The 25596-nt window shown below is 34.4% G+C and overlaps 1 protein-coding gene across 3 annotated transcripts; it reads left to right on the top strand.

The window, feature by feature from the left end:
• The first annotated feature begins 67 nt into the window (after nucleotides 1-67).
• Nucleotides 68-25571, top strand: LOC131852549 (transmembrane protein 94). 3 transcript variants are annotated; one of them, XM_059203229.1, is made up of 27 exons: nucleotides 68-295; nucleotides 1046-1302; nucleotides 2222-2329; nucleotides 2870-3018; nucleotides 3180-3332; nucleotides 4202-4410; nucleotides 5060-5279; nucleotides 5834-6037; nucleotides 7368-7552; nucleotides 7905-8028; nucleotides 8455-8589; nucleotides 9156-9301; nucleotides 9407-9537; nucleotides 11056-11132; nucleotides 11567-11766; nucleotides 13966-14091; nucleotides 16780-16912; nucleotides 17540-17692; nucleotides 18302-18430; nucleotides 19018-19097; nucleotides 19728-19851; nucleotides 20959-21081; nucleotides 21858-22025; nucleotides 22606-22879; nucleotides 23233-23326; nucleotides 24073-24249; nucleotides 25267-25571. In XM_059203229.1, the coding sequence occupies exons 1-27, from the start codon at nucleotides 192-194 to the stop codon at nucleotides 25337-25339; spliced, it is 4056 nt and encodes a 1351-aa protein (XP_059059212.1). In that variant the 5' UTR covers nucleotides 68-191; the 3' UTR covers nucleotides 25340-25571. The 3 variants fall into 3 exon arrangements, 2 of the variants coding, with proteins under 2 accessions (XP_059059212.1, XP_059059213.1); XM_059203230.1 differs by lacking the exon at nucleotides 13966-14091 and having other exon boundaries at nucleotides 25267-25570; XR_009357942.1 differs by lacking the exons at nucleotides 22606-22879; nucleotides 23233-23326; nucleotides 24073-24249; nucleotides 25267-25571 and adding an exon at nucleotides 21379-21727 and having other exon boundaries at nucleotides 21808-21862.
• The last annotated feature ends 25 nt before the right edge of the window (nucleotides 25572-25596 follow it).

Below are 25596 nucleotides of genomic sequence, written 5' to 3'. Positions count from 1 at the left end.
AATCACTTATTAATTATTACAGTTAGCAACCCTGCTTCCATGACATAGTCTGTGTCCGTGAATGTCGTTGACAAAAATGACAAATTTGAGATCTTCCTGACCTGTGATTCTGTGCAAAAATTTGTTATGATTGTAATATATATAACAAAAATAATTTAAAATCATGACTTCAATGTCCGATATTTGAAGAAATGGATGAGAAACAACAGATTTTAGGATATTCTACTAAAGCTGCATTAATAAAATTACGCAATGACATACGTGTTGTGCTAGAAGAACATAAACAAAAAAATCGGTCAGGTTACTATGAATATTATTTATTTATAAACATTTATTAAAATTTATGTACTGCTTAATTCTGAATAAATCCTAGAATAAGTAACAATTCGAATAGAGTATTTAGGAACATTACACAATCCTGACAATAAAATCTTTCCTACGAAAAAGTGTATAATGAAATATTTGTATATAAATAATCAGAATTTTATTATACAAAAATTTTTGTGTACCTATAAAAATCAGAAAAAAGAATTTAAATATTTTTATATGCAACTCTAATACACCAGAAATGTATGCCTATTGTATGGCAATAGAAATTTACAATTGTAGTGTAGTACAAGTTGTAGGGTGATATACAATAAAATAAGTGTGTTAAAAATAGGTAGCTTCAAACATTAATGATTTAAAATAACTCAAATATTCATCAATAGAATAAAAACAGATTTCTATTATATGTAATATTAAATACTACAATATTTAAATTACTTTAAATCATGAATGTTCAAAGTAACTTAATTATTTCATCAAGTAAATGTTAAAAGAAATATCAGAATATATATATGAGTGAATGTTATGCAAATTGTTAAATCCTATTATTTCCACTTCATTAATATTACAATTGTACACAACAATAATTAATTTTCCATAGCAGCGAGATTGTAATTTTTTTAAATTCTGTAGCATATATAATAATAATCTAGATGTAGATCTGCTGTATAAAATGGTACATATGTTCTTTTGTATTTATTTCAAAATATTTTTTTAGGTATACACTTATACGAAATGTGATATCATTTTCATCAGAGAAGGTGCTGCTATCAGGAGTAGCCTACACTATAACACTGATCTTTATACTTTTCCTCATATTGACATATTTCGTGGGTGAATCAGTACAAGCTCATAGTTATTTATTGTGGGAGGCATTGTATCTCTTCATCATATTGGTTATAAACTTTTTGGTAGCATATAATGAAGAATATCTACATACAAATGAGATACCACACAGAGTTAAAAAAGTATTAGGTAAGATTGCTTTTCTATCATATTTTTTATGATACCATCATAAGTAATCAAATGTAAAAACTTAAAAAATTAGTAATTCTAATATTATTAACAACTCCAATATTTATTGTTCAATATTATTATATGATGACCTTGGTGGTGTAGCGGTTTGGCACACCGCCTTACTTCCAATAGTCGCAGGTTCGATTCCTCACACAGCACAAACATTTGTATTCATGATTATGATTGTTTGTATCGGTCTGGGTGTTTCAATGTATAATATGTATGTATTTATTAAAAAAACATCTATGTATTTATATCACTTGTTTATTATCCATAATACAAGCTTTAGCTAGCTTAACATGGGTCTAAATAGTGTTGTGTGAGTTGTCCTGAGATTATTATTATATTACTAGCTGTGCCCGAGGTTTCACCCGTATGAAATTTATAGCCTAATAAGCTGAATCACTGTAAAGTTTAAAAAAAATCTGTTGAGTAGTTTTTGTGTGAAAGAGTAACAAACTTCTATCCAAACTTACAAACTTTTACATTTATTATATTAATAAGATTGTGAAAATCACTAATTGGTTTAGTGTCCTAAAAATGTTATGGTACCAAGTGGTATTATCTTTTATTTGCTCTTTTAATTAGGCCTATTTTTGTTAAAGTTCTGGAAATCAAAATATACAAACAATAAAAATGTAAGTGATTGCTGTCTGTGTGTCTGGCACAAGAGAGAAACTATTATTTTTTAACTCTATCAATGTAATATAAATCAGAATGATTGTTTGAAGTTTTGTATGTTCATCTTCATGTTTGTATGTGCTAATTTTAGAAACTACTTTTTGTGTTTATCCTATGTATACTAACAACAAAGCTATATAGATATGAAATTGCGCCACTTTCCGGCTAGATAACGTAGATAAATATTTTTTTACAGAAACACTAGATGAAGCTATAGAGAATTCAAAATGGGACCAAGAACATTATCCTCATTTATGTGCTCCGTTCTCACCGTGTGTGATACTGCAGTGGACATATCGAGATGGTAATAAAAGAAAATACGAATGTAAATTATATTATCAGTTTCTATAATATGGGAAGTACTAGTCTGCGGAATCAGGCACCATTTAATTTAAATTAAATGTCAGCGGCTCTAGCCTTCCACTGCGCCCCCATTTCTTTTTTGTTCTCTCCGTTTTTTTCTTTTGTTCTTATTGATCCTAAAATTTGTATTCTGCTATAATAGCCTATCATCTTACTCAAAAATTTTACTATCAAATTTAAAAAGGGTTTTACCACTTGTTGAGTTTTCCACCGGTCCTACCAGTGTGATTACACTGGTAGTTTTACTGGTGGACCGAAGATTAGTAGAACAAAAAAATATAACTGATAAACTCTTATATGTATGTACCTACTTATTATAGATTTGTACTCAAATACTCTACTTTCCGAACCGAAACTATAAATATGATTTTAAAAAAAATATTTTTAGGAATTCGGTATTCATAAAAATAATTTATTTAAAATCATATTTATATTTTATATTATTATATATAGATAAAATAATATAGATTTTTATACACAGCAACCATTGTGAATCTACCATGGGCACTTCTGGTCAAAGATGACGTCATTGTCCTAAGGCCAGGCCAGGAGGTGCCAGGACACTGCCAAGGTCTGCAGCCAGATGACCCGGAACTTTTCTTTGGACAGATTTTCCAGCCTGGTTCACAGGTATTTTCATTTCCTTTGTAAAATAATTTTATTAATTGTAAATAATATTATAAACATAGATTTTGTTCTCATGTGTGAAGGTAAATGAGAAAAGAAATTATTCACTTCACATGAGATTACACTGTGTATGTTAAATTATTTTAAAATAATATTACTTGCAGCAAAAGGAAAGTTTAAATACGCCAAAAATACGCACGCCTCATCAAAACAAAGCATATCGTATGTGTGAGACACCCTATTTGAAAAACTTGAAACTAGCATTGGAACAGGCAACCACCCGACCTGTTACAGTGTTTGAGAAACAAAGATATTTGGTACGTACATTATTTTCTGTATTTGCAGTTTGAGACTCTCTCTTTGATTATATTGACTCTTTGTTATACTATTCATATTAAATTTTATATTTCTTTGGTTATTTTCACTAAACTTAGTAATAATAATATCCTCGGAAGATTCACACAGGACCAAAGTTCTAAGTTAAGGTCGAACCCGCGACCATCAGAAGTAAAGCGGTATATTAAACCGCTATGACTACCGAGGCCGTCAATTAACGAAACATTTTTTAAACAAACTTTATCATCATAATGTAACTGGATTTACAAAAAAGCTATTATAGTTGTGGTATTGTTCGTGTATATACATGAACGGCACCATGGACATCATATGCATCTTATTCCAGAGGACTAAGATGTCATACTTCTTATCCTGTAATTTCACTGGCTAATTAAACTCTACAACCTATATTACAAAGTATACAAAGCAAACTGCTTCGAGGCTAAAATAGATAAGACTGAGAATACTGTGAAAGCACCAGGAGGCTTCTTCGCTTCTTGGAGGAGCTTGGCTGGTTACTTTAGTAGTCTCGGCTCTAAACGTATCAAGCGCTAATAGAGTCCAAAATACAATACAATAGATGAGACTGAGGTACCAACGTACGATGCCTTTTTACTGTGTTGGTTATTATAGCGAGTAACAGTCTAGCTGTTGGACGTGTAAAGAGCTCTAATAGAGTCCTAAATACAACAAAATAGGTGAGACTTAGGTACCCACATACAATGATGTTTTATTATCTATGTCTGATTATTATTGCAGTGGAACGGTCCAGCCGTTGAGCGTGTGGAGAGCACTAATACAATAGATTATACATTGACTTTTTACAATTTATATGTGTTTATTATTGCAGTGTACAGTAAAAATAATGGAAGGGATAGTACTACCACTGGTGATATCCATGGTGGTGGTGGCTAGCTTCGTACGTCACGTGTACCACTTGCCGGGTGTCACCCACTGGACCGAAATCTATTTCCTGCAGACCATAGCCGCTTCATTGCCACTGCTACAAATCATCTTCCCTATTGCTTGGGTCACTCTCAACTGCTACGGTATGGCTAGGTAATTAATTCTTGTGCACTATACACCAATTATATGTTTATTTGCTAGCTACATGATTAAATCAGATAATATGAAGATTAAATTTAATCTAATTATTATATTGTTATATTCTAACTATACCAGGGGTGGCCGAGGTCCTTAATAATTCGAAATATTTTTCTAATTTAAATTTTTCGCGAGCCGCAATTAAATACGTATTTAAAACTTTTTACTTTACATTTACAACACAAACAAATTGTTTCCTCCAGAGTATCGTTGCAATCGTAATATGTCGTTGCAATTCTATTCTATTCTTTAATAATCATAAAAAATGTAAAGTATGAAAAGGGAAGTCGGGTACATTTATAGAGAACCATAAATATTCCTTAGACTCGCGTATGATTTAGCTGCAGGTTGTTCTGATCCTGTTCTGTTCTATACTATAGATACGCGATATACTTATGGTAAAATTATTGAAATATATTTTATTAATAATTTGTCGTTAGTTTTTTTTTATCAATTTGCTGACCAAAATTAGCCTATATTTGCAAAAATATTTTAACATTATACCACCATGAATAGTATTTCTCCTTCAATATTTCTTATACTGTTTCTACTTACCAAACCACTCCATTTTAGAAAAATTAATGACTGATGATTTTATCAACAGATTTAAACTTCTCTCCGAAACACGTCAGAAATATATCCGTCCAAAGTCCTGTTCGATATCGGAGGACGCCAGCGACCCGCTTATTCAGGCACTCAGCGAGTCCAATCTGAAGCCGGAGAGCCTCAAATCCTTAGGGAAGACTTTTGTAAATATTCTTGCTGGTAAAGAAGATATGGTGTCAAGAACTGCTAACATTGTACACGTGTTAGGATCGTTATCGGTAATAATTTGATTACTCTAATTATTTGATTCCTAATCATTAATACACTCATGTTCAAATTCTAATTTAAAATATCTTTATTCATGTAGGTTTATTACAGACTCCTATGATATGTCAAATCTAGCGTCAGTTCGGAATGATTTCGAGATGAGAAGAACTGACAAGTTACTCACCTGGTATTCTTATCAAATAAATATTGTACATGTTTACAATATTATTAATACCACACACATATGGATGACCTCGCTGGTCTAGCAGTTTAGCACATCGTCTTAATACCTATGTAGTGGGTTTGATTATAAATAAATATTTGTATTAATTATGCAAATGTTTATATTGATCTGAGTGTTTTCTACATTTACAAATAAAATGTATTTAAGTATATCTATCAGTTATCTAGTACCCGTAATACAAGTTCTGCTTGGATTGTGTCTAATCAGTCTGTGATCAGTGATGGTTCACGTATAAACAGTCCAGTCTGCCTCCAATGTTGTCTAGGATACTGTTGGTACTCTTACACTTTTAATACCATATAATAATACATTAATTTATAGGCTCTTTGCTGCGTTGACAAAAAAGGCATATTGTCTTGGCCAAATCCGACAGCGGAGAAAGTATTTTTTCTTCGTAATTCGAGTCCCTCCTCACACAATTCAAGCAAAACAAGTTTAGTCGGTTCAATGGGTCGTCAGAGTCAGACGACGCTGGAACAGCCAGCGGAGAGCAAACAACCTTCAGATCCATCTACTATTGTTGAGGTAATTTGTCTATTCAATTCATAATTTACAACATTTATTTACTGTATACCTAAATTTATCATCATTATATTAATATATAATTTATGTAAATTTAATGATAAATGTCAAAGTAAAAATAATGTTGCGCGGGATAGCTAGTAATTATTAAAGAGCAAAAACAATAAAAACACCTGATTATAAAATTTTTTTTTTTATTCAAATAAACTTATAATTAGGCACGTTTTAGTAGTCAAACGGAATATATTTTTTATAGCTCTATAGATTAAAAAACATAAGTATTATTATACTAAGAAGTTGCACTCTCGTTCCAGTACTCATATTTTTTTTTTAATTGATGACATGCTAAGCATAAACTTCTCAGCAATCCATAGATTTTAAAAGAAATAAGTCGTAATTATTGTTTTTTTATCTCCATAGATTTAAAAAACATTAGTATACTGAGAAGTTGCTCTCTGGGCCCAGTAGTCATACCTTTTTTTAACTCGATGGAATGATAAGGGGCTATCCATTAATCACGTGATCTTTTTTTAAGCATTTTTAAACCCCCCCCCTAACTATCCCCTACACCCCACCGCCACCCAACATCATGTGTATTTTTAGTATCTACAAAAAATCTAAAAATTTTTAGAATATTTTTAAATACAGGTATAAAGTATAATCTTATTTTATTCTGAAATTAAGGACCATGTTAAAAATGTCTAGACAAAATGGTTGCAGATTTTTGATTGGCATAAAATAAATACACGTGATGTCTTACTTTACTTACTTTGTAGCTGTGACGTGGTCGAGTGGAATGAGTAGTCATGCTCACTAAAATGTTCAGACATGTGGCGGCGTGGTGGGCCGGGTCATTGGGCTCCCTAAAATATGGTCGAGCGCAATGATGGCTGGCTCATCCATCATACTCGTGAACGAGTGCTGCTTGTAGTGACTGGTCTGCTCTTATCACTACGACTGTTTTAATCTTATTGTGTTTTTATATTTGAGCCTAAATAAATTAGTGCTGGTTGGTAGTTTGTATTCACACGTTTCGACTTGTAAAATGTGAACTTACAAGGATTGTTTAAAAGAGCAACACACAAGTTTCTTGCTTATTCTTCTTGTGATGAGACAGCTTTCCGAATAAGCGGTAGATTTAAAAAAATGTTGACTATTCAAAAATGTTGAAATTAAGTTTATTTGAATAAATGATTTTCTATTCTAGTCTACTAGACGCCCCCTCACCCCTTGACATATTTCGTGATTTTTGTCAAACCCCTCCCCCCCCCCCTCTCAACGTTCTCACGTGATTAATGGATGGTCCCTAAGAAGTTGGTGTCCCTGATGGCAGGTGCTGGACCTGACGCACGACCAGAACGCGCCGTTCTGCGTGGAGTTCGACGACCAGCGCTGGCGGCAGCACCTGGCGCGGCTGAAGCCGCTCGGGCTGGCGGCGCTGCTCAACACGTGCGCGCCCGCACCCAGGCACACCTACGCCCACTTCTGCGCGCATCTCACCGCGGAGGCACTGCACAGGTTATTTATTATCTTTCTTATATTATTATACTCGCGTTTTTAATAGACACGAATATTATGAAAGTTTGTGTATGTTAAGTATTTATTTTATATTTATGTGTATGTATATTACTTTTGTTTTAGATTTTACAATTCTTAATTGGTAGTTTTTGACTTTGTATTTATTTTCTCCGCCAATTATTACCCTCTCATTACTACCCGTGCGACTGGTTTGGGCTGACTGGAAGAGATCTCTTCTAGGGATAAATCCACCTTTGCTCTCATTGTCTATAAATTAATTATTTTATTATCTGTTAAATACAGAATATATATAAAGTAAATTATGATACTTAAGGTGTATATGTCATTATAGTGAAGACTTGGTGCCAGTGACAAATCGACGATGCCTCTGCGAGCTGGCTAAGCAGATTGGATTCACTGACGCTGTCGCTGACAACTACACTGTACAAGAGTGTCTGCCGATATTTAGAAGACTGGTAATATTTATATTATTTATTTGTTCAATTGCAAAATACATAGAAAATTGTTTATTTAAATTAACTTATATTTAAGCACTTTTGAGTAGACATAGTTATTTTTTAAGCTCATCGTGAGAGTGCTCATCACAAGAACAAGCAAGAAACTTGCGTTTTGCTCTTTTAAATAATTTAGTATATTACTTATTTAAAGTTACGAACTGAGCAAAAAAAAAAAGGGAGCCCAGATAGTTTTATCCAAGGTTTGTCTTGCAATCAGTTGAAAAGTATGAACAGATATGGTAAAAGTCCCGTCGCTGTTAGAGAATCTTCTCGTAAATTGATCCTTATAGATGTCTTGTTCTTTTTGTTAATAATTATTAATTTATAAACATAAGACATCTCTATTTATTAAAATTTTCTATTCTATTCTATAATATTTCTCAGCAAGCGGAGACGATCCGGCGCGAGACGCGGTTCGTACGCTCGCTACAATTGAGTACGCGTGTGAAGGTGCCGCTACCGCATATGTTGGCTGTACTAGTGCAGGACGCACGCCACCAGCTACAGATGCTGTCGCAGGTATTTATATCGATCAATAATGCAACATTTTTAATTCCAGATAAGTTAGATTACATCACTACATAAGAGTTGAACTTTACCATAGACTAGGAGAGATGTTTTTTTATGAATGATAATAGAATGGCCTCCTCCTTGCGGTGACGGATTAGACTGGTAGGGCACCAATGGAGGATGACAAGATAAGCATGAGGCCAGGTCAGTTAGTATTCACCAGGAATTTATTACGATAGTTTCCAGGTGGACTGCGTAGAGGTCAACCTGATATTACTAACATTCTACTTTCCCCGACTTGTAGAGGTAGAGATTGTAAATAGTAGCCCGCGTCAAGTGTGTTTTAAGAAGAACTTCTACTGTGTACTAAACAATTGACAGATTTTTTTTTTCTAATCATAGAAAACAAGCAGACCAATACAAACAAGCATACTAATGAATTCCAATGATTGTATAAGTAGCAATTTGTTCAAATTAAATATTTTAACCTTATAAAATACTTTAGAGACTAGCGTCAATAGATTCCTAATTAGAATGTAGTTAAAAACCTTACACATTATGCACATATATAACAGGGTACTGCAGACATAGTCTTGGACTCTTGTGTGGACTACTGGAACGGACGTGATCTCACACCCATCTCGCCGTCCGATCGTAAGAAGATCATCGATTTCTACCAGAGGAATTCACTCACAGCCTACTGCACTGCCTTCGCCTACAAGTCAGTTCATTGAATTGTAATTTTATAAAAAAAAAAATACGCTACAGTTAATATTGATTATATGCACATATGAACATAACAACATTTTTATTATATTTATATCAGGCCACTGACGCGCAGTATATCACCTTCATTGGCGCGTATGTACCTAGAACTGCCTGTGGACACCCGTCAACTGTACGCGCCACTCTCGCAGCAGTGGGCGGATGCACCAGCCCTGCACTTTCATTCCACCGGTATGTTAAATGCACCTCATATACTAGACTAAAGGTGTACCAAGCTGAAACTAGAGAAACTGAATATCTTTAATACGGAAGCATGGGAGGAGGGGGGTGGGGAGTGTTGTTAGTAATTAACAAAGCACATTGTGCCTCCTCCAAAAGACTCCAGGGTCCCCTGTCCAATGCCTTCCTTTTCCATGTTGATTCCGCCATTGCCCTTATATCATCTCTTGGATACCAATCTATAACATCCTTAGTCCATTTCTCTTTATTACTTCTTATTGCATGTCCTGTCCACTTCCATTTAAGTTTCTTAATGGTTTTGACTGCATCTGTCAGTTTGGTTTTTTCTCTTATATTAGTGAGTTTGATTTTGTCTCTAAGTTTAATGTTTAGAATGCTTCGTTCCATGTTATTTTGGCATACCATTATTAACTAATTAGTGAGTGTGAATATTATTAATATTACACAAGCTCAACCCCACGCAGACTCCCTCGAAATCATAACCAATAACTGACCTGAATTTATTCTCATTCTATCATCCTCCATCAGTGCCACGTATCTGATTGTAATTAGTACTTCCAGTAGTACGTCCAGAGAGAGTACAGAGTAGAGAGAGGTATCTAACCTTTTTTTTTATTCTGCAAGTCACTTTGTAACTTATATTTTTGCGACCCCAGTGTAAAGGAAATTTTCTACACAGTTATCTTTTGTAATTATTAGTTTTAACCTTACCATTGAAGAACAACAGCATTGCATTTACAACAATTCAAATAACGTAAACTACTACCAAACCACTATTCATTTAACATGCAGTAGCATCAGACAGCTGTGTAGATTTTATAAGATGTGTTTCAGTTGATAGCTGGAGATCATCATTGCCTTGCCTGTATCCCATTATTTGGGATCGGCACAGTATTTCGTTCCCATCCACTGATCTCTATCGGCCGTCATATCTGAGCATACTCTCCTTTTATTCTTATCATCTTTCACATAATCCATCCATCATTTCGTTGATAGCTGGAGATAAGGCAGTGTAATCACAGGATACGTGGCAAGATATCTTAGTTCTGTGAAATGGCAACACATGAGTGATATCGCGGGTATCACGTGATAACGTGATGTCCGTAGTTCTATTTATGTTTGTAGGCGACGGTTATCGCATACAGGTGGACCATCGACTTGATTTCTATTCCAGTTACATAAAAAGAAAAATGCTTAAAAATTCATATATAATTTTATATACAAAGACAGCTTGCTCCTGACCTGTACGATCATTTACAATGAAACGATGGTAGTGTTTAGTTATTTTATTGTAAAAAGAAAAGTATAAAGTTTACACGTACATAGTATTTAACTAGTTTAAAGTCACAGATCACACAGGACAATAGAGAGCTACACAGAGTCATAGAGTGTTGACTCCGATAGTGTTGCCAACCGTATCGTAATTCTTTATTTGGGCGTAGATAGCACTTATATCTTATATTTGTTTAATTTTATTGCTACTACAAAGTAATGTCCTATATATTACAGATTCATTACTTTTCAATGAAGTGACCGATGAAGAAGTCAATAACACCGAAGGGTACTTTGACATGCAGTGTAACCAAGTAGGTCGCTTGTTTGTTTATTTTTTTTAATTGTACAGTCGGCAAAAAATTATACTAAATGTAAAAAGACCCTGTAAATAACAATCTTTAGTTCCATGACACTTATATGTAATTTTAGAATCTATAATTACTTTTTAAAATTACATATAAGTGTCATAATTACATACCTATTGTCTGTCGCAATAGTTGTCGCCAGTTTGTCTTAAAATATGGGACAGCTCTTTTTACTTAAACTCTCAAAATTTAGTTAGACTACAATTCGTATGTACAAATTGTAGTCTAACTAAATTTTGAGAAACATATATTTAATGATGTATTATTGCTAAATTGATTTATTTACTAGATGAACCTGTATTAATATATGTATAGGAATTACCATTAAATTGTTTATTGGTCTCTGTGATATGGAAAACTTACAATCATACATCTTTCAGGTATTTATAGGAATGGTAACAATGCAGTACCAGGCGCAAAGCGATATGGTAGAGCTAATTGAACGACTGGAGCGCGCATGCATTAGATTTGTGCACTTCAGTAAAGAAAATGAACTACGCTCGCGGGTGTTTAGCGAGAAGATGGGCTTAGAGTCCGGCTGGAATTGTCATATATCGCTCATGAGCGGCGAGAATGCCAGGTGATTACTCATTAAGTTTGGTATCCACATCATTTTAATTGGTTTTTTATAATACATTCTCGATATATTAGATAGATTGATCTTTACTCGATATATTAGATAGATTGATCTTAGCTACTGTCGCACCTAAAGAAGTATTATTTAAAAGGATAATTTATAATTGAGACCAATAAACAGTGTTAAAGATATATTAAAATTCAATTTAAATTTGAATTCATCTTGTGATTTCTTATGGATGATAATAGAATGGTACACCCTCCTGCGCTAACGGACTACGCTGGCAGGGCACCAGTGGAAGATGATAAGATGAGTATGAGGTCAGGTCAGTTAGCCCATCGTGGTAAGTTCACCATGAATTTATCACGATGGGTTCCAGGGGGAACTACACGGAGGTCAACCTGACATGATACAATGGTAGCAATGAGGTTATTAGTCCACATTACTAACAATCTCCTTCCCTCGTAACGCTGTGGTTGTTCATGCTACCTCAATTAGAGCATAAACGAGATAGAAGACAGTGGGTCTCATACGAGTTGAATTTACCTTATTACAGTTCATAAATTAGTAGAATTATTTGGTACACATATTTCTATTTTCAAATTTTGACAGGTGTCAAACTCTATAACAAATATTATATTGTTAAAAAGTTTGACATAAGTAAGAAGTGCTCGATGAAAATTAATAAATTTAACAATTGGTACAATTAACAAGTCATGAATCATTGGTAACTAATTGAGTGACATACATATAAATACGCACACACCACCGTCACGTTACCCACACAGAATCTCGTTGTTTTAATTTAAATATTTATTGGTAATTCGGTGTGTTTAACTTCTCAGTGTTATATAGTTTATATGTTAGTTATATAACTTAAACGCAAATTGTTAATAGACAGTATTATTAGTTATGATCTATTAACTACTCATTTATAAGTATACTTTATTTCACTTGTAACACTATAAAATAAAAAGATGGTTATACAAACATGTGAGCAAAGGTGGACTTATCTCTAAAAGAGAGTTTCAATTTAAAGCGTAACTAAAAAAAAGTCACACGAATTTCAAGATATTTATTTTTAAACTTTGTGTTTAACATTTATATAGATAACACATTATGAGCGGGGCAGGTATTTGTACCTACTCGTTCCGAGGATTGCCACTTATAAACGGGGCAGGTAATAGAACTCGTTCCGCACATTGCCGTTTAAAAGCGGGAAGGTATTAGTACCCGTTTAAAATAAGTAATTTTAAGTGACACAAAGGAAAAATATATATATTTAAGTTTTTATTCAACAAGTACTGAATTGTACTCATAATTGCGTTTGAGTTATATATATATGTAATTTCGATTAGTGGTTATACTATCTCTTTCCACTTCTTAGGGTTTAAGTCTAAACAACAATAAGGGCCGCCATTCAGACTATGGTTTGACATTGGTTCGGTACTCATCGAAGTAAATATTTATCGTCAGTTGTAACTAACGAGGTTTGAGCTGATGGCTGATGTGGCAGTTGACAGTGGTCCCAATGATAATTATAAAAATTTTGAAATTTAGATTCTCGAAAATCATTTATTCAATGTTTGGTACTTAATAGTGTAGTAGATTTTTTTACAATTCATTATAATAATAATAATATTTCCGGACGATTTACACAGCGCCATCTAGTTCCAAATGAAGCAGTGCTTGTCTTATGGTACGGCACTGCACTGTCAATGATACTTTGTGGTTGTTGTCTATATTTTTTTATCAATAGTATAATAAAGCAAGCAGAATAAACATTGATTGATGATTGATTATTATCAATATTTTAAAATAATTCTATGTAATTAATCACTAGTACTGGTACTCTGTACATGAAAGTGTTTGGCAACCAAACAAAGTTAACATTATCCTTCTAAGCTCAACTCGCGAACTCTATTCATTATATAATGATGCCTCATTCAGAGGCGAAACACCTATTGCAATATCGGTGTAGACTCGGTAACGAAATTTGATCACCATTAGGGAAGGTCGTAAAGGTAATTAAGTTTCCGCGCTGAATATTTGTGGTCACACATTCTAATTCTAGCGGAAGTAAACAAAATAATATAATAAATTAAGTAATGATGGCGCCGTATTAGGTCTCTCTCTCTGTCTGTCTTTCTCTTATTGCGTGACCACTTGTCGACCGCCACTGAAGCCCCGTGTTGTCGACAGCAAGAGTGGTTCGCCGCTGTCGTCGCAAACCCTTCCGAATGCCGGCAAGGAGCGCGCTAACATGGCCTCGCAACTCACTAGAAACATCCATAAATATGACGCGCCTACGCTCGGCTTTTACTATAGGTTTGTTCCTATCACTCTGTCGCTTAAAACGTTAAGATCCGTCCAACTAATTCGGCAAACGGAGATATATTCAGTCAAGAGTTTGTGCATGATTCGACGAAATCCATAGTTCTGTTATTGCATTACTATGCGCCTATTTAATATATTTCTTGTTTTTATCTATTAATTTTGTTTTAATTAGAATATTTTAATGTGAATTACATTAATGTACTCGAGATTGACGCTGGTATATTTCTGATTTGCAATGCACGGTTTGAAAACATTTTTTTGTTGTAATTGTCTTTAGTTTCACTGCTGTGTCGTCTTGAAGTGTTATGATTGTGGCACATCACTTGCATATTGCTAACAGCATAAACTGAGGTATGGTATATAGAATTTATGTATATGTTATATACTACACCCGTTATAGCATGGTGTGCGTTATTTTGAAACATTTTACTAGAAATTACAATAGCATTTCTATTGTATTCAAGAGTAAAATATTCATATTTGTTGTTGTTTGTTTACATTGTGCTAATATTTCGTTCGTATATATAATGTTTCATTTTCGTAAAGTTCATTAACTAGTAATTCAAGAATTGTGCTTGCCAGCTATAACTTACCTACCTAGCTAAGATTTGTACCTAATTTATATTTCTGTCACTCGCATCATGCTGTATCGAGCGGAGTATCACAAATGGATCAATTACACAAAATATATGGTATAGTTTTGCTTTATATATAGCAAGAGTTTTCATGAGCTCTAATCACTGTATCACATCAGTTATTGTGTTGCCAGGTTTTATCTGAAAATCGCCCAAACACTTATGTTGTAGTAAATAAAGTTTTTTTATATCTTTATTTAGAACTAATTCGTACCAATGTAATGTGTAAAATAATGGAGATATCTGGTTATTTTTTGTAGTGTAGTAACACTGGAATTTTTCAAATTAGACCTGCATGTAACTTAAGAGTTTAAACTACAGTTAGGTGCATACGCTCAGGTTTTTAGATTTAGGTGGTTGGCTGCTTTTGTTAAACAAACCGTGCACGTTACTACACTTGGTAGCAAAGAAATGAAATCACATGAGTATTTGATCATTGTTTAAAACGTATATCTAGGTTTGTTACCGGTATGTTGTTTACACACCAGGTCACATGTTAAGATCGCTCCGCGCTTCGCGTTTCGCCTAATAACACTTTTCGTGTATAACAAAAAAAAAACATTTAGTTAATTGATTTGGTATTATTATGAAAATTAATATAAATAATTTATTATCGATGGCTCGATTTCTTTTCTATCAAGTGTATTCACTAATTTTATAACTTGACTTGGTTCTTTTATAAATTAAAGTACATTGTTAGAGTGACACTTAGTACTTCGACAGACTTGATTATTTAGTAATGAAAATGTAAAATATTTTTAGTATCTTACAGTTTCATATATAAACTTTAGATATTATTTTTAGTTATCAACAGTTCTTCATATAAATGTTGTTGTTTTATAAAATCGATTGTGTATCTCGAATTACATATATTAATTTAATATGATCGATTGAATAATATTACAAGTGTGTACATGAAATATATTTGAGGTACATAATTCGATTTTTAAAACTGAGTTTGTCCTTTCTTTATTTATTGTACACAAACAAAACTCAAACACACTATTATATATTAAATTATAATTGACTTTTAATAATTATAATATCATTATTTGATATATACTTAAACAATAGAGTAGTAATTACAGTTAGCATGCAGTACGTTCCCGTGAATTCGTACCCGCGTGCCATAGTATTTGGAACAGCAATAGTTTATAACTAATTATTTTATAAATTGATTGGAATAAAGCAAGCCCTCAATTTTAATTGAAGTTTACCGCAATACATAGGTGCAAACCGCACTCAAATCGGTTAAGTCGTTTCTAGGATAAGCCCGAATAAATGCACAGACAAGTAGGCAAAAATTCTAACAAACATTGTTTATGGTTCTATTAAGTTCAAAAAGTTCTCCATAATAGTTTTTATACATTACAGTTTTAATACGTATGAATAGTTATATAGAAATAATTATTTAAATTTTATTAAAAAAAGAGTTGGTTTTGGAATAAGACCTAAACATATTTATATTATTAATAGTTAATCGCCGTTCGTATCAAACACAACATATACACAAGCAATTTGGATTCATAAGATCATTCATTTAATATTTCCTAAATAATATCGTTTGGAATTAGAATAATAAAAATACGATGTATATTACTACTCTATTAAAAAAAACTACACTCTAATGTGCTACTGACATACTTTGAGAGCTTGTGACTGTTGTTATATTATTAATATAGTTAAACGGATTGTGACACGAATAATTTTATGATAAATAGAGGTATTTACCTCTCTACGTTATGACTAGGCTTTTTTTCTTTTTGTTTATTTTTTATTAAATATATTAAGTTCCAGGTTTACTACTATTTTATTTACACACATATTTATAGATATATAATAATAATATAGTAGTTTTAGACATTACAATTCTTACTAATTTATTCTTATTTTATTATAATTTTCGACTAGGTTGCACTAATACCCATATTTACCATAAAATTAATGTTAAAACCCATTTAACTATGTTAATAATGTACACTAAACGTGTAAGTTTAAAAATAAGTGTTGTTATATTGTTATAATGTTTTATATGTAATGTTAGCAACAACATGACTACGAGCAAGTCGTTGTCGTTGTCGGCGCCCGGCGCCATCAATCTGGAACACACCACCGTCAAGTTTGACAACGAAATCAAAAAGGCCCGCCATTCCATAACTACGCACAGCGGCCTCAAGGTATAGAGATAATCTTTATATATTTTCACAAACTGTATTGTTTTAAGTTTTTGCATTATATACAGGGCTATACCTGCAGTCCAGTCGCTCAGATTTTGCGTTTCTGACAGGTCGGGATCAATGATCGACGTAACTTTGAACTGATATTTTAAATAACTTCTATTTGCTTTATTAATGAGTGATAACATTAAAAATTTAATAATTATTCCAACTTACAATGAACGTATTAATTTTGAGCAATACTAAATTCTAAAAGCAATAATTTTTGAAAGTCAAATCACATCACACTGCGCTGTTTCAATGTTATGTCAACTATTTGTTTATGTAGTTTGTAATATGATTAAATAACCTTGAAACAGCGTAGTTTGATGTGGTTTGACTTTTAAAAAGCTTTTCTTGTCAGTTCTCATCTCGAAATAATTCCGAACTGACGGTAAATTTGACATATCGTAAGAGTTTATAATAGGCCTACATGAATAATGTCGTATCCTAAATATATTTAATTCGTAAACAAGTTTCCTTAATTTTGTTTTTGGCAAATGCACCAACGTGCCGAGCCACAAAAAGAAAAAAAAAAGATATTTTGAATTTGAACATCATTAACATCGTTATGTGCGGTTGCTTCAGCGCGGCAGTATACCAACCAGTCACCCGTCCTCTGACTCGTTGCTGGACGACGACGAGGGTGCGGAGTCGCCGGTGGACGCGTGCCGCTCACTCTCCTGTCTCACAGACTCCACCGACCACTCAGCACCCGTCAACTTCGATATGAGCAATAGAGTAAGTTTTTTTTTATTAGAATTGCAAACAACCTGTCTGATAGTGATAATTTGGGTAATATATTTTTTTATATGCATACATACACTGGTATATGTGTTTATTTTTGAAAAATTACTATTATTATTTATGTTTATTTTTACCTAGTATGGTAAGTGATTACTGCGTCCCAAGAGTACCCGCAACTGCAGGCGAATTATAATAATAATAATAAAGATCACAGGACAATTCATACAGCGCCATCTAGACCCAAATTAAGGTAGCTAAAGCTTGTGTTATGGGTAGTAGATAACTGATGCAAATACAAAGATATATATATTTTTTTCGTATATACCGATACAAACAATTATACTCCGAAATATAAAAGTTTGTTCCGTGGGAGAAATCGAACCTACAACTATCGGAAGTAATAATGTGTGCTAAACCACTAGACCGTACCGTACCGACCGGCCGTCAAATTGCAAGTGCCTTACCGCTTTTTAAGAAGGAATAAGCTCTTTGAAAGTTTCAATATCGTTTATAGATACATATTATAGTACAGAAAAACCGAAAAAATCGAAGATTTTGCAGTGTGGAGGCGGGCCATGACGCTAAAATTTATCAATTGTCCAGGCAAAGTTGCCGCGCGGCATCGAGAACATTCGACCCCACATCGAACAAGTGGACAACGTGCCTCTGCTGGTGTCACTATTCACCGACTGCACGGCCAGCTCCGTGCAGCTCATGGTGCAGATCATGCAAGTATGTACTTGTACCGTCATACATACACCGTTGATACCTATACTTAGATTTTTTTGTAGATACATGATAATATACAAATATCCCTGAACAATTAACAGGCGCTATCGAGTCCTAAGTTAAGCAGAGCTTATGTTATGAATACAAGACAATTGAAAGATATATAGTTACTTAGATACATATGTTTTGTTAATGCATAAATAATATACATAGAATACACCCATACCGATACAAACAATCATACCCATCAAATTATATCACAATCTGCCAAGGTAGCGCCGATACAAAGGCCAAGGGGCCAAGGGGGTGGCCTTTTGGACAGTAGTCCTTCTTCATGAAGGTGGGCAGCATGTTGGTGGCCAAATTTCAACTATTCACATATTGTTTACATAATTGTGTATACTTGTAATGGACTTATAGTATTACCACCAGTGGTAACTGTCGCCCAAATACCTGAACAGCACTACGGACTTATCATATGACGCCCGTGCGTTGCTGTTCATAAGAAAGTTGTTTTTAATTACTTTGAACATGCATATATGTTATTTGTAAGCATACTTTATTTACATTATATTTTATTATAATAACAGGATTACGGCGAAGTGGTCTGCGTCATGGGATCAGCTGCCAACTGTTTAAATATGGAAATATTTATGCAGGCGGATGCCAGGTATTATTTATTTTATACTAATTTCTACCCATGACTTTACAATTCCTTCAAAATATGACATAGGTCATATTTTGAAGGGGAATGATAGGGTGAAATATTATATGACGCAACTTAACTTTAAATTGATGATGTATGTAACGATACTCATTAGAAATTAAAACCTATGTTAAATTAGGTAGATTTAATTAATATTATAAATGCGAAAGTAAGCATGGATGTTTGTTACTCTTTCACGCAAAAACTACTGAACGGATTTTGATGTAACTTTACAGTAATATAGCTTATGCATCAGAATAACACATAGGCTATATTTTACATTGAAATTTAAAGCGGGCGAAACCGCGAGCGCAGCTAGTTAATATATATATATATATATATATATATATATATATATATATGAAACATTTTTACCAAGAGAACTGGGGCTGACAATCCTAATCACAGGTTATAGATTAACCTATCTAGGAGGCCAGTTACTTATCCTTTTTACTGTTTGCTATTTAAACATTACATTTATTTTATAGCCTATTGTAACAAACACCTGTATATAAGATTCATTTCATTTTTACTTATTACGTACGACAAGAGCGTAGCTCTTAAATTATGAATGAATGAATGAACGTGTTTCAGCATAGCAGTTGAACCACTGTATCCAGTGTTGTGCCAAAAGATGCCGCCATATCAAGTCCCTGAGAAATTTATAGGGCCCATTGATTTGGCGCGCTCTCTCAACTCCATACCTTGCTCTTTATCGGTAAGTGACGTCTTTATTCTATTCTATTCTATTCTATGGTGGTTCCGTACTAGTTGAATAACTGTTACCTTGCCTGTAACAGTTATTCAACTAGTACGGAAGAATGATTTTTAATAGTATAAAAAAAAGCTTGTTGTGTTTATTGGAAATAAGTTATGATTATTAATAATGATAATAATTAATAAAAACCAATTTCATATCTAATTAAATTTTAATTAATATGCATACCATGCAGTAAACTATTTGTGACATAATAAATATATGTAATACTGTCACCATCACCAATCAGCTAGTTTACAATTAGTCATAATGGCAAACTAACTGACTGTCACTTAAAACAATATACTGAATCTCTTCATAAACATTTCTAACTGCGACAGGATGTAGTAATACAATTAATTATATTTAAATAAATTAATTTACATAATAATAATTTGCACGCTGCACCTGAAGTTACAGAACAAATGGCAAAACCAACCTTTTACAAACTACTGCAGTAAAAAGGTAATAAGTGTCCAACTTGCAATTTGTATCAAGTCCTTGATTACTTTGTGCGCTAGCGATAGTTTATCTGTAATGTTAGAGTTTATTATTAGAATAGAAAATCATTTATTCAAATAAACTTACATTGAAGCACTTTTGAATAGTCATTACATTTTTTTAATCTACCGCTCATTCGGAAAGCTGTCTCATCGCAAGAAGAACGAGCAAGAAACTTGCGTGTTGCTCTTTTAAATAATTTTATTTATATTTACAAACGATACCCTATTAATAAATTGTTTTGACTTTGAAAATAGATATAATATTTTCATTTTAACAGAGAGGACGCGGTAATGACTATTATATTACTAAATGAATTCATATTTTGTTTAATTACGCTACCATTAGCATTGTTTAAGACCACAAATTCTCAGTGTGGAAACCTGATAACCGCTACTGGTAAGTTTCTGCACAGAATATTTGTAGGCTCATTCATGGTAATAATAGCGAAATTAAACAAAAACTAGCCTATTTTCAAAAGACTATATACTTAAAAACTTACATAAAAGCTTATTTCGTCTTATATTTTTGTTGGTTTTATTTACTAATTGTTTATTATATGTACAGATGACGCGTGACGCCGACGTGTCTCTGTTCACGCTGATCACGATGTCACGCCACTTTATGATGTGTCTATGGAACAGCACACAGTTCTGGCTTTGCAGCTCCTGCTTCATTGCTCTACTCCAGGTAATATATATTTCTGGTATGGAACTGTTATCTTTGAGGAACTAGTATTGCCTCGATGAAGTTCTCACATGCCGACATAAACCTCTATTTGCCATAAAGATGTTAAGGAGATGTCATAAGATTAAAGTTTAGCATGTGCACAATTTGTTGGAATGCGGAGTGATGTGCGTGCCGCTGTAGTACGCTCGTGTGTGTAGGTGGGGTCTCTAGCCGCGTTCCTGCCGCTGTAGTACGCTCGTGTGTGTAGGTGGGGTCTCTGGCCGCGTTCCTGACGTTGTAGTACGCTCGTGTGTGTAGGTGGGGTCTCTGGCCGCGTTCCTGCCGCTGTAGTACGCTCGTGTGTGTAGGTGCGTTCTCTGGCCGCGTTCCTGCCGCTGTAGTACGCTCGTGTGTGTAGGTGGGGTCTCTGCCGCGTTCCTGCCGCTGTAGTACGCTCGTGTGTGTAGGTGGGGTCTCTGGCCGCGTTCCTGCCGCTGTAGTACGCTCGTGTGTGTAGGTGGGGTCTCTGGCCGCGTTCCTGACGTTGTAGTACGCTCCTGTGTGTAGGTGGGGTCTCTGGCCGCGTTCCTGCCGCTGTAGTACGCTCGTGTGTGTAGGTGGGGTCTCTGGCCGCGTTCCTGCCGCTGTAGTACGCTCGTGTGTGTAGGTGGGCCGTCCTGCTGTAGTACGCTCGTGTGTGTAGGTGGGGTCTCTGTTCCTGCCGCTGTAGTACGCTCGTGTGTGTAGGTGGGGTCTCTGGCCGCGTTCCTGCCGCTGTAGTACGCTCGTGTGTGTAGGTGGGGTCTCTGGCCGCGTTCCTGCCGCTGCTGGTGAGTGCGGGCGGCGCGGCGTGGTGCGGCGCGGTGTGCGTGCCGCTGTTGTCCGCGACGCTGTCGTTCGCTCCGCTGGACGCGGCGGTGATGCAGCGCGCCGCCACCCGCCCACACCTTCACATGACGGCGCAGGTACCGAACCCGAATCACTATAAATTTATATGAAAATACGCATCCATATTTTCTAGAACATTTCAATCACTTGTAACTACATAGATTCATTTAGTTTTACGGGCACAAGAACAGTGCTAACACGTAAAACGTAACATTTATTAGCATAGTAGGTAAATTTAACGTCATCGTAATCTAATAGGATTACGATACTACTCCATGGCTTGCATCTCAGTTTGTAATAACTTGGGGAGCCTATAAGAAATCTTTAAAACCGGTCCAGTCGTTCTTGAGTTCTAAAAGGAGTAATTATCCCGACTTCGTTTTATTTACATAGAGAGAAGACATAGAAAGATAATATATAGGAGGAAATTGTGGTAAAATTTGATATTGATCTAGTGTAGTCAGATATCATATTTGAGCAGTATTTTCTCGTCAACAAAGCCAAGAGGTAACAAACTCACCTTATTAGCAACACCTTAGATCGATCCCCTGCCATATTTAAAAGGAATTACAGCCTAAGCCGTTGTTTGAACCTTTTGAAGTTGTAAAGGCTAGCTACAGCCAACAGCAATAGTTAAGAAATATCTTCTACCGACAGATGGCAGTATTTGTGTTCTGGTGTTACGCCTGCAAGTTCCTGCCGTCTGCTATATCCATTCTTGTGCTGTACGGGTTCACGCTGCGCACGTTCTGCGAGCAAATAGCCACCGTGACCAACGCAACGTCGTGCTGGATCGTATACCCGGTCAATGTGGAGCCGGAGCCAACGATTGACCTCACACAGCGCAGCTGGCACGGCTGGGGCGACGACTTCTACGATGGATTCTATCTCGCGCAACATATCACGCTCGCGTTGATTACGTTGCATTTGAGTGAGTATTTAAAAGTTTTTTTTTTTAATTTCTTGACGGCCTTCGCACATTCTGCTAGCAAATATCCAGCGTGTTCAATCGACGTCGACGAAAACGACGACTTCTACAATGGGTTCTATCTCGCTCAGCATATTGCGCTCGCGTTGATTATCTTGAATTTAAGTGAGTTATTTAAAGTTTTTTTTTTATTTCTTTACGGCCTCAGTGAATGCGCACGTTCTGCTCGCAGTTATTCATCAAAATCAACTGACGTTGGCTAATGACGGTGATAGGCTTGTTTATTTTGTAATGAACGGCCCTTTTTTGTTAATTTATATTTCCTTATAATTTGAACGAGAAACTTTTGTTTACAGTTGTGATATCATTGTCATTTGTACATCGACAATCATCCATTTGGCAAAGAAGTTTTTGGACGAACAAAGTATGGTCAGGAAGCGTTGTTATCTTGTAAGTATATTTTTTTTTTATTATAAGAGGCATTGTAAACATATACCGTTATGATTGTTATTTTATCATGATAATTTGTGATTGCTGTGATAATAGTTTTTATTAAATAAGATTAGTTTTCTAATATATCACGTGTTACTCATGGTCTACATTTCTTAAGACTGATGAACGATTGAGTGACTGACTGACATACTTGATATAGTGTTGCCCTATACATAGTTATGTGAATACAACTTAAAATAAATATCTATTACAGTTGCATCTAATAATATTAATAAGAGTCGTCATCAGTAGTCCATCGTTAATATTAATTGTTTGTTTTATTCATCCGCACTATAGACCCGATGTCTATAGAGCGTCTACAATAACTACTATATTTACAAAATAAACTTATTTTCTCAGCTAATGTTTCTATAATCACAGAGTTGATTTTGGATGGTACCTCAAATTGATGATATTCAAAATGGTAAATTAAATAGTAGTTTATTGCGTAACGACTTATGCACTCAAAGTTTCCTTAAATTATCTTTAATGGATATTTATTTAAGTATAATTAAAACTGTTAATAATCCTTCCCTCCCTGAGTCAAAACTTTGTATTCACTTCACACATGCATAAACATTAATACATTGTCATTGCTTCGTCTTTATCCTATTATTTGGGGTCGGCGCAAAATGTCCTCTTCTTCCACTGATTCCTATCAATACAACAATACGTTTTATATAAAACAATAATCTATTTTTTAGAATACTACTGCAGAGTATTTTCAGTGTGATAATGCTCAGTAACAAATATGGGTACTGTGAGAATTGGCAAGTGTGCGAGTTACAGTACCACGTGCCCTGGCCGCTAGCGATTGGATACGGCGCCTCTCTGCTGCTTATTTTTGTGCTAAACGAATTCATCAAATGGCAAGAGATCAAGTATGTATATTTCTTTATATTTTTTATAAGGCAATAAAACATTAAAACAATTTATAAATACTTTAGATATAATGGAGCAATGGCGCTAACGCCAGTATATACATATTAGCAGGCCACATGTGGAGATCGAAAGAAAGAGATGACCACGAAATCAGATCAGGTAGCCCATTATGGCGAATTCACCAGTATTTTACGATGGTTTCCACGGGGGACCTTATGGAGGTCTTGCTTGCTAGCAATATGCGTGATACCAGTTATTCCTGAAGACTAAGATGTCATGAAATAATCTTTATTCAAATAAACTTAATATAAGCACTTTTGAATAGTCACATTTTTTCATGTCTTCTCTTATCCTGTAATTTCACTCCCTAATCTCACCCTCAACCGAAACACAGTTTACAAAGCTGCTTGGTGACTCAAAGGTGAGCCAGGGGAGCAGGCGTCTTTTTACAAAATCTACTTGCAAGATTAGGTTAAGAGGTAGGATTGTACAGTTATGTTATAAGTAGCAATTATGTGTTTTTATACTTTATATTCTATAAAATAGTTTGTTTAGAGCCGCGTATCTGAAATGATCGGCATTATAATGTACAAGCTGTGCCCGCGGCTTCGCCCGCTTGATATTATAGCCTGTATTATTCTGATGTATAAGCTATATTACTGTAAAGTTTCAGCAAAATCCGTTCAGTACTTTTTGCGTGAAAGAGTATCAAACATCTATCCATAAAAATATACTTTCACATTTATAATATTAATAAGATGATCGGGCATAATATTTCGCAATATATTAAAATGATGTGCATTTTATAAAATCGTATATATATACGATTATAGATGAATATAATAAATTTACGTAGAATGTGAAAATAGTAAAGTTACTATTGTAATTGTGTGCGAGTAAATGAATTACCATTACTACAAACTACGAGTTTAAACGGCATTATGTTTTTATATTCAATTACCCGTCATATAGATTTAAGTTTCAGAATGTATAATTGTATATTTTCTCTTTTCCAGAGCCGACGTCCGCAACCAAAGACGGGCCAGGTTAGACTTTGGAACAAAGCTAGGAATGAATTCACCATTTTGATTACAACTCACTAGTCAATTATTTTTTAGTAAAATTTTAAATAGACTTAATAACGTAACGAAGCCAAAATGATGATATTATGTTTAAGAGAAAATGTGACAGTGTACTTAAGTAGTACCTGATATACTATTTTGTACTTACTTTTTAATTTGTAGTTCCAATTTACAGGGACTTGACTATTTTCAAGAAATATTACATCAAATATTTATATACTAATTCACATTTGACATTAAATAAATACAATGTACAGTTGAATA

The sequence above is a fragment of the Achroia grisella genome, unplaced genomic scaffold (genome assembly GCF_030625045.1).
Source record: "Achroia grisella isolate CSIRO2021 unplaced genomic scaffold, CSIRO_AGI_Agris_v1 utg853, whole genome shotgun sequence".
NCBI classification, from domain to species: Eukaryota; Metazoa; Arthropoda; class Insecta; order Lepidoptera; family Pyralidae; genus Achroia; species Achroia grisella.
The sequence above is the reverse complement of the archived record's forward strand: the minus strand, read 5'-3'. Positions and strand labels throughout refer to the sequence as shown.

Bases quoted from the DNA above. Each gene is read 5' to 3' on its own strand.
- LOC131852549 (XM_059203229.1), top strand. From the start codon at position 192: ATGGATGAGAAACAACAGATTTTAGGATATTCTACTAAAGCTGCATTA. The intron at 19,852-20,958 runs GTAAGTGACGTC...TTATATGTACAG, and splicing joins CCATACCTTGCTCTTTATCG to ATGACGCGTGACGCCGACGT. The intron at 23,327-24,072 runs GTAAGTATATTT...TCTATTTTTTAG, and splicing joins TCAGGAAGCGTTGTTATCTT to AATACTACTGCAGAGTATTT.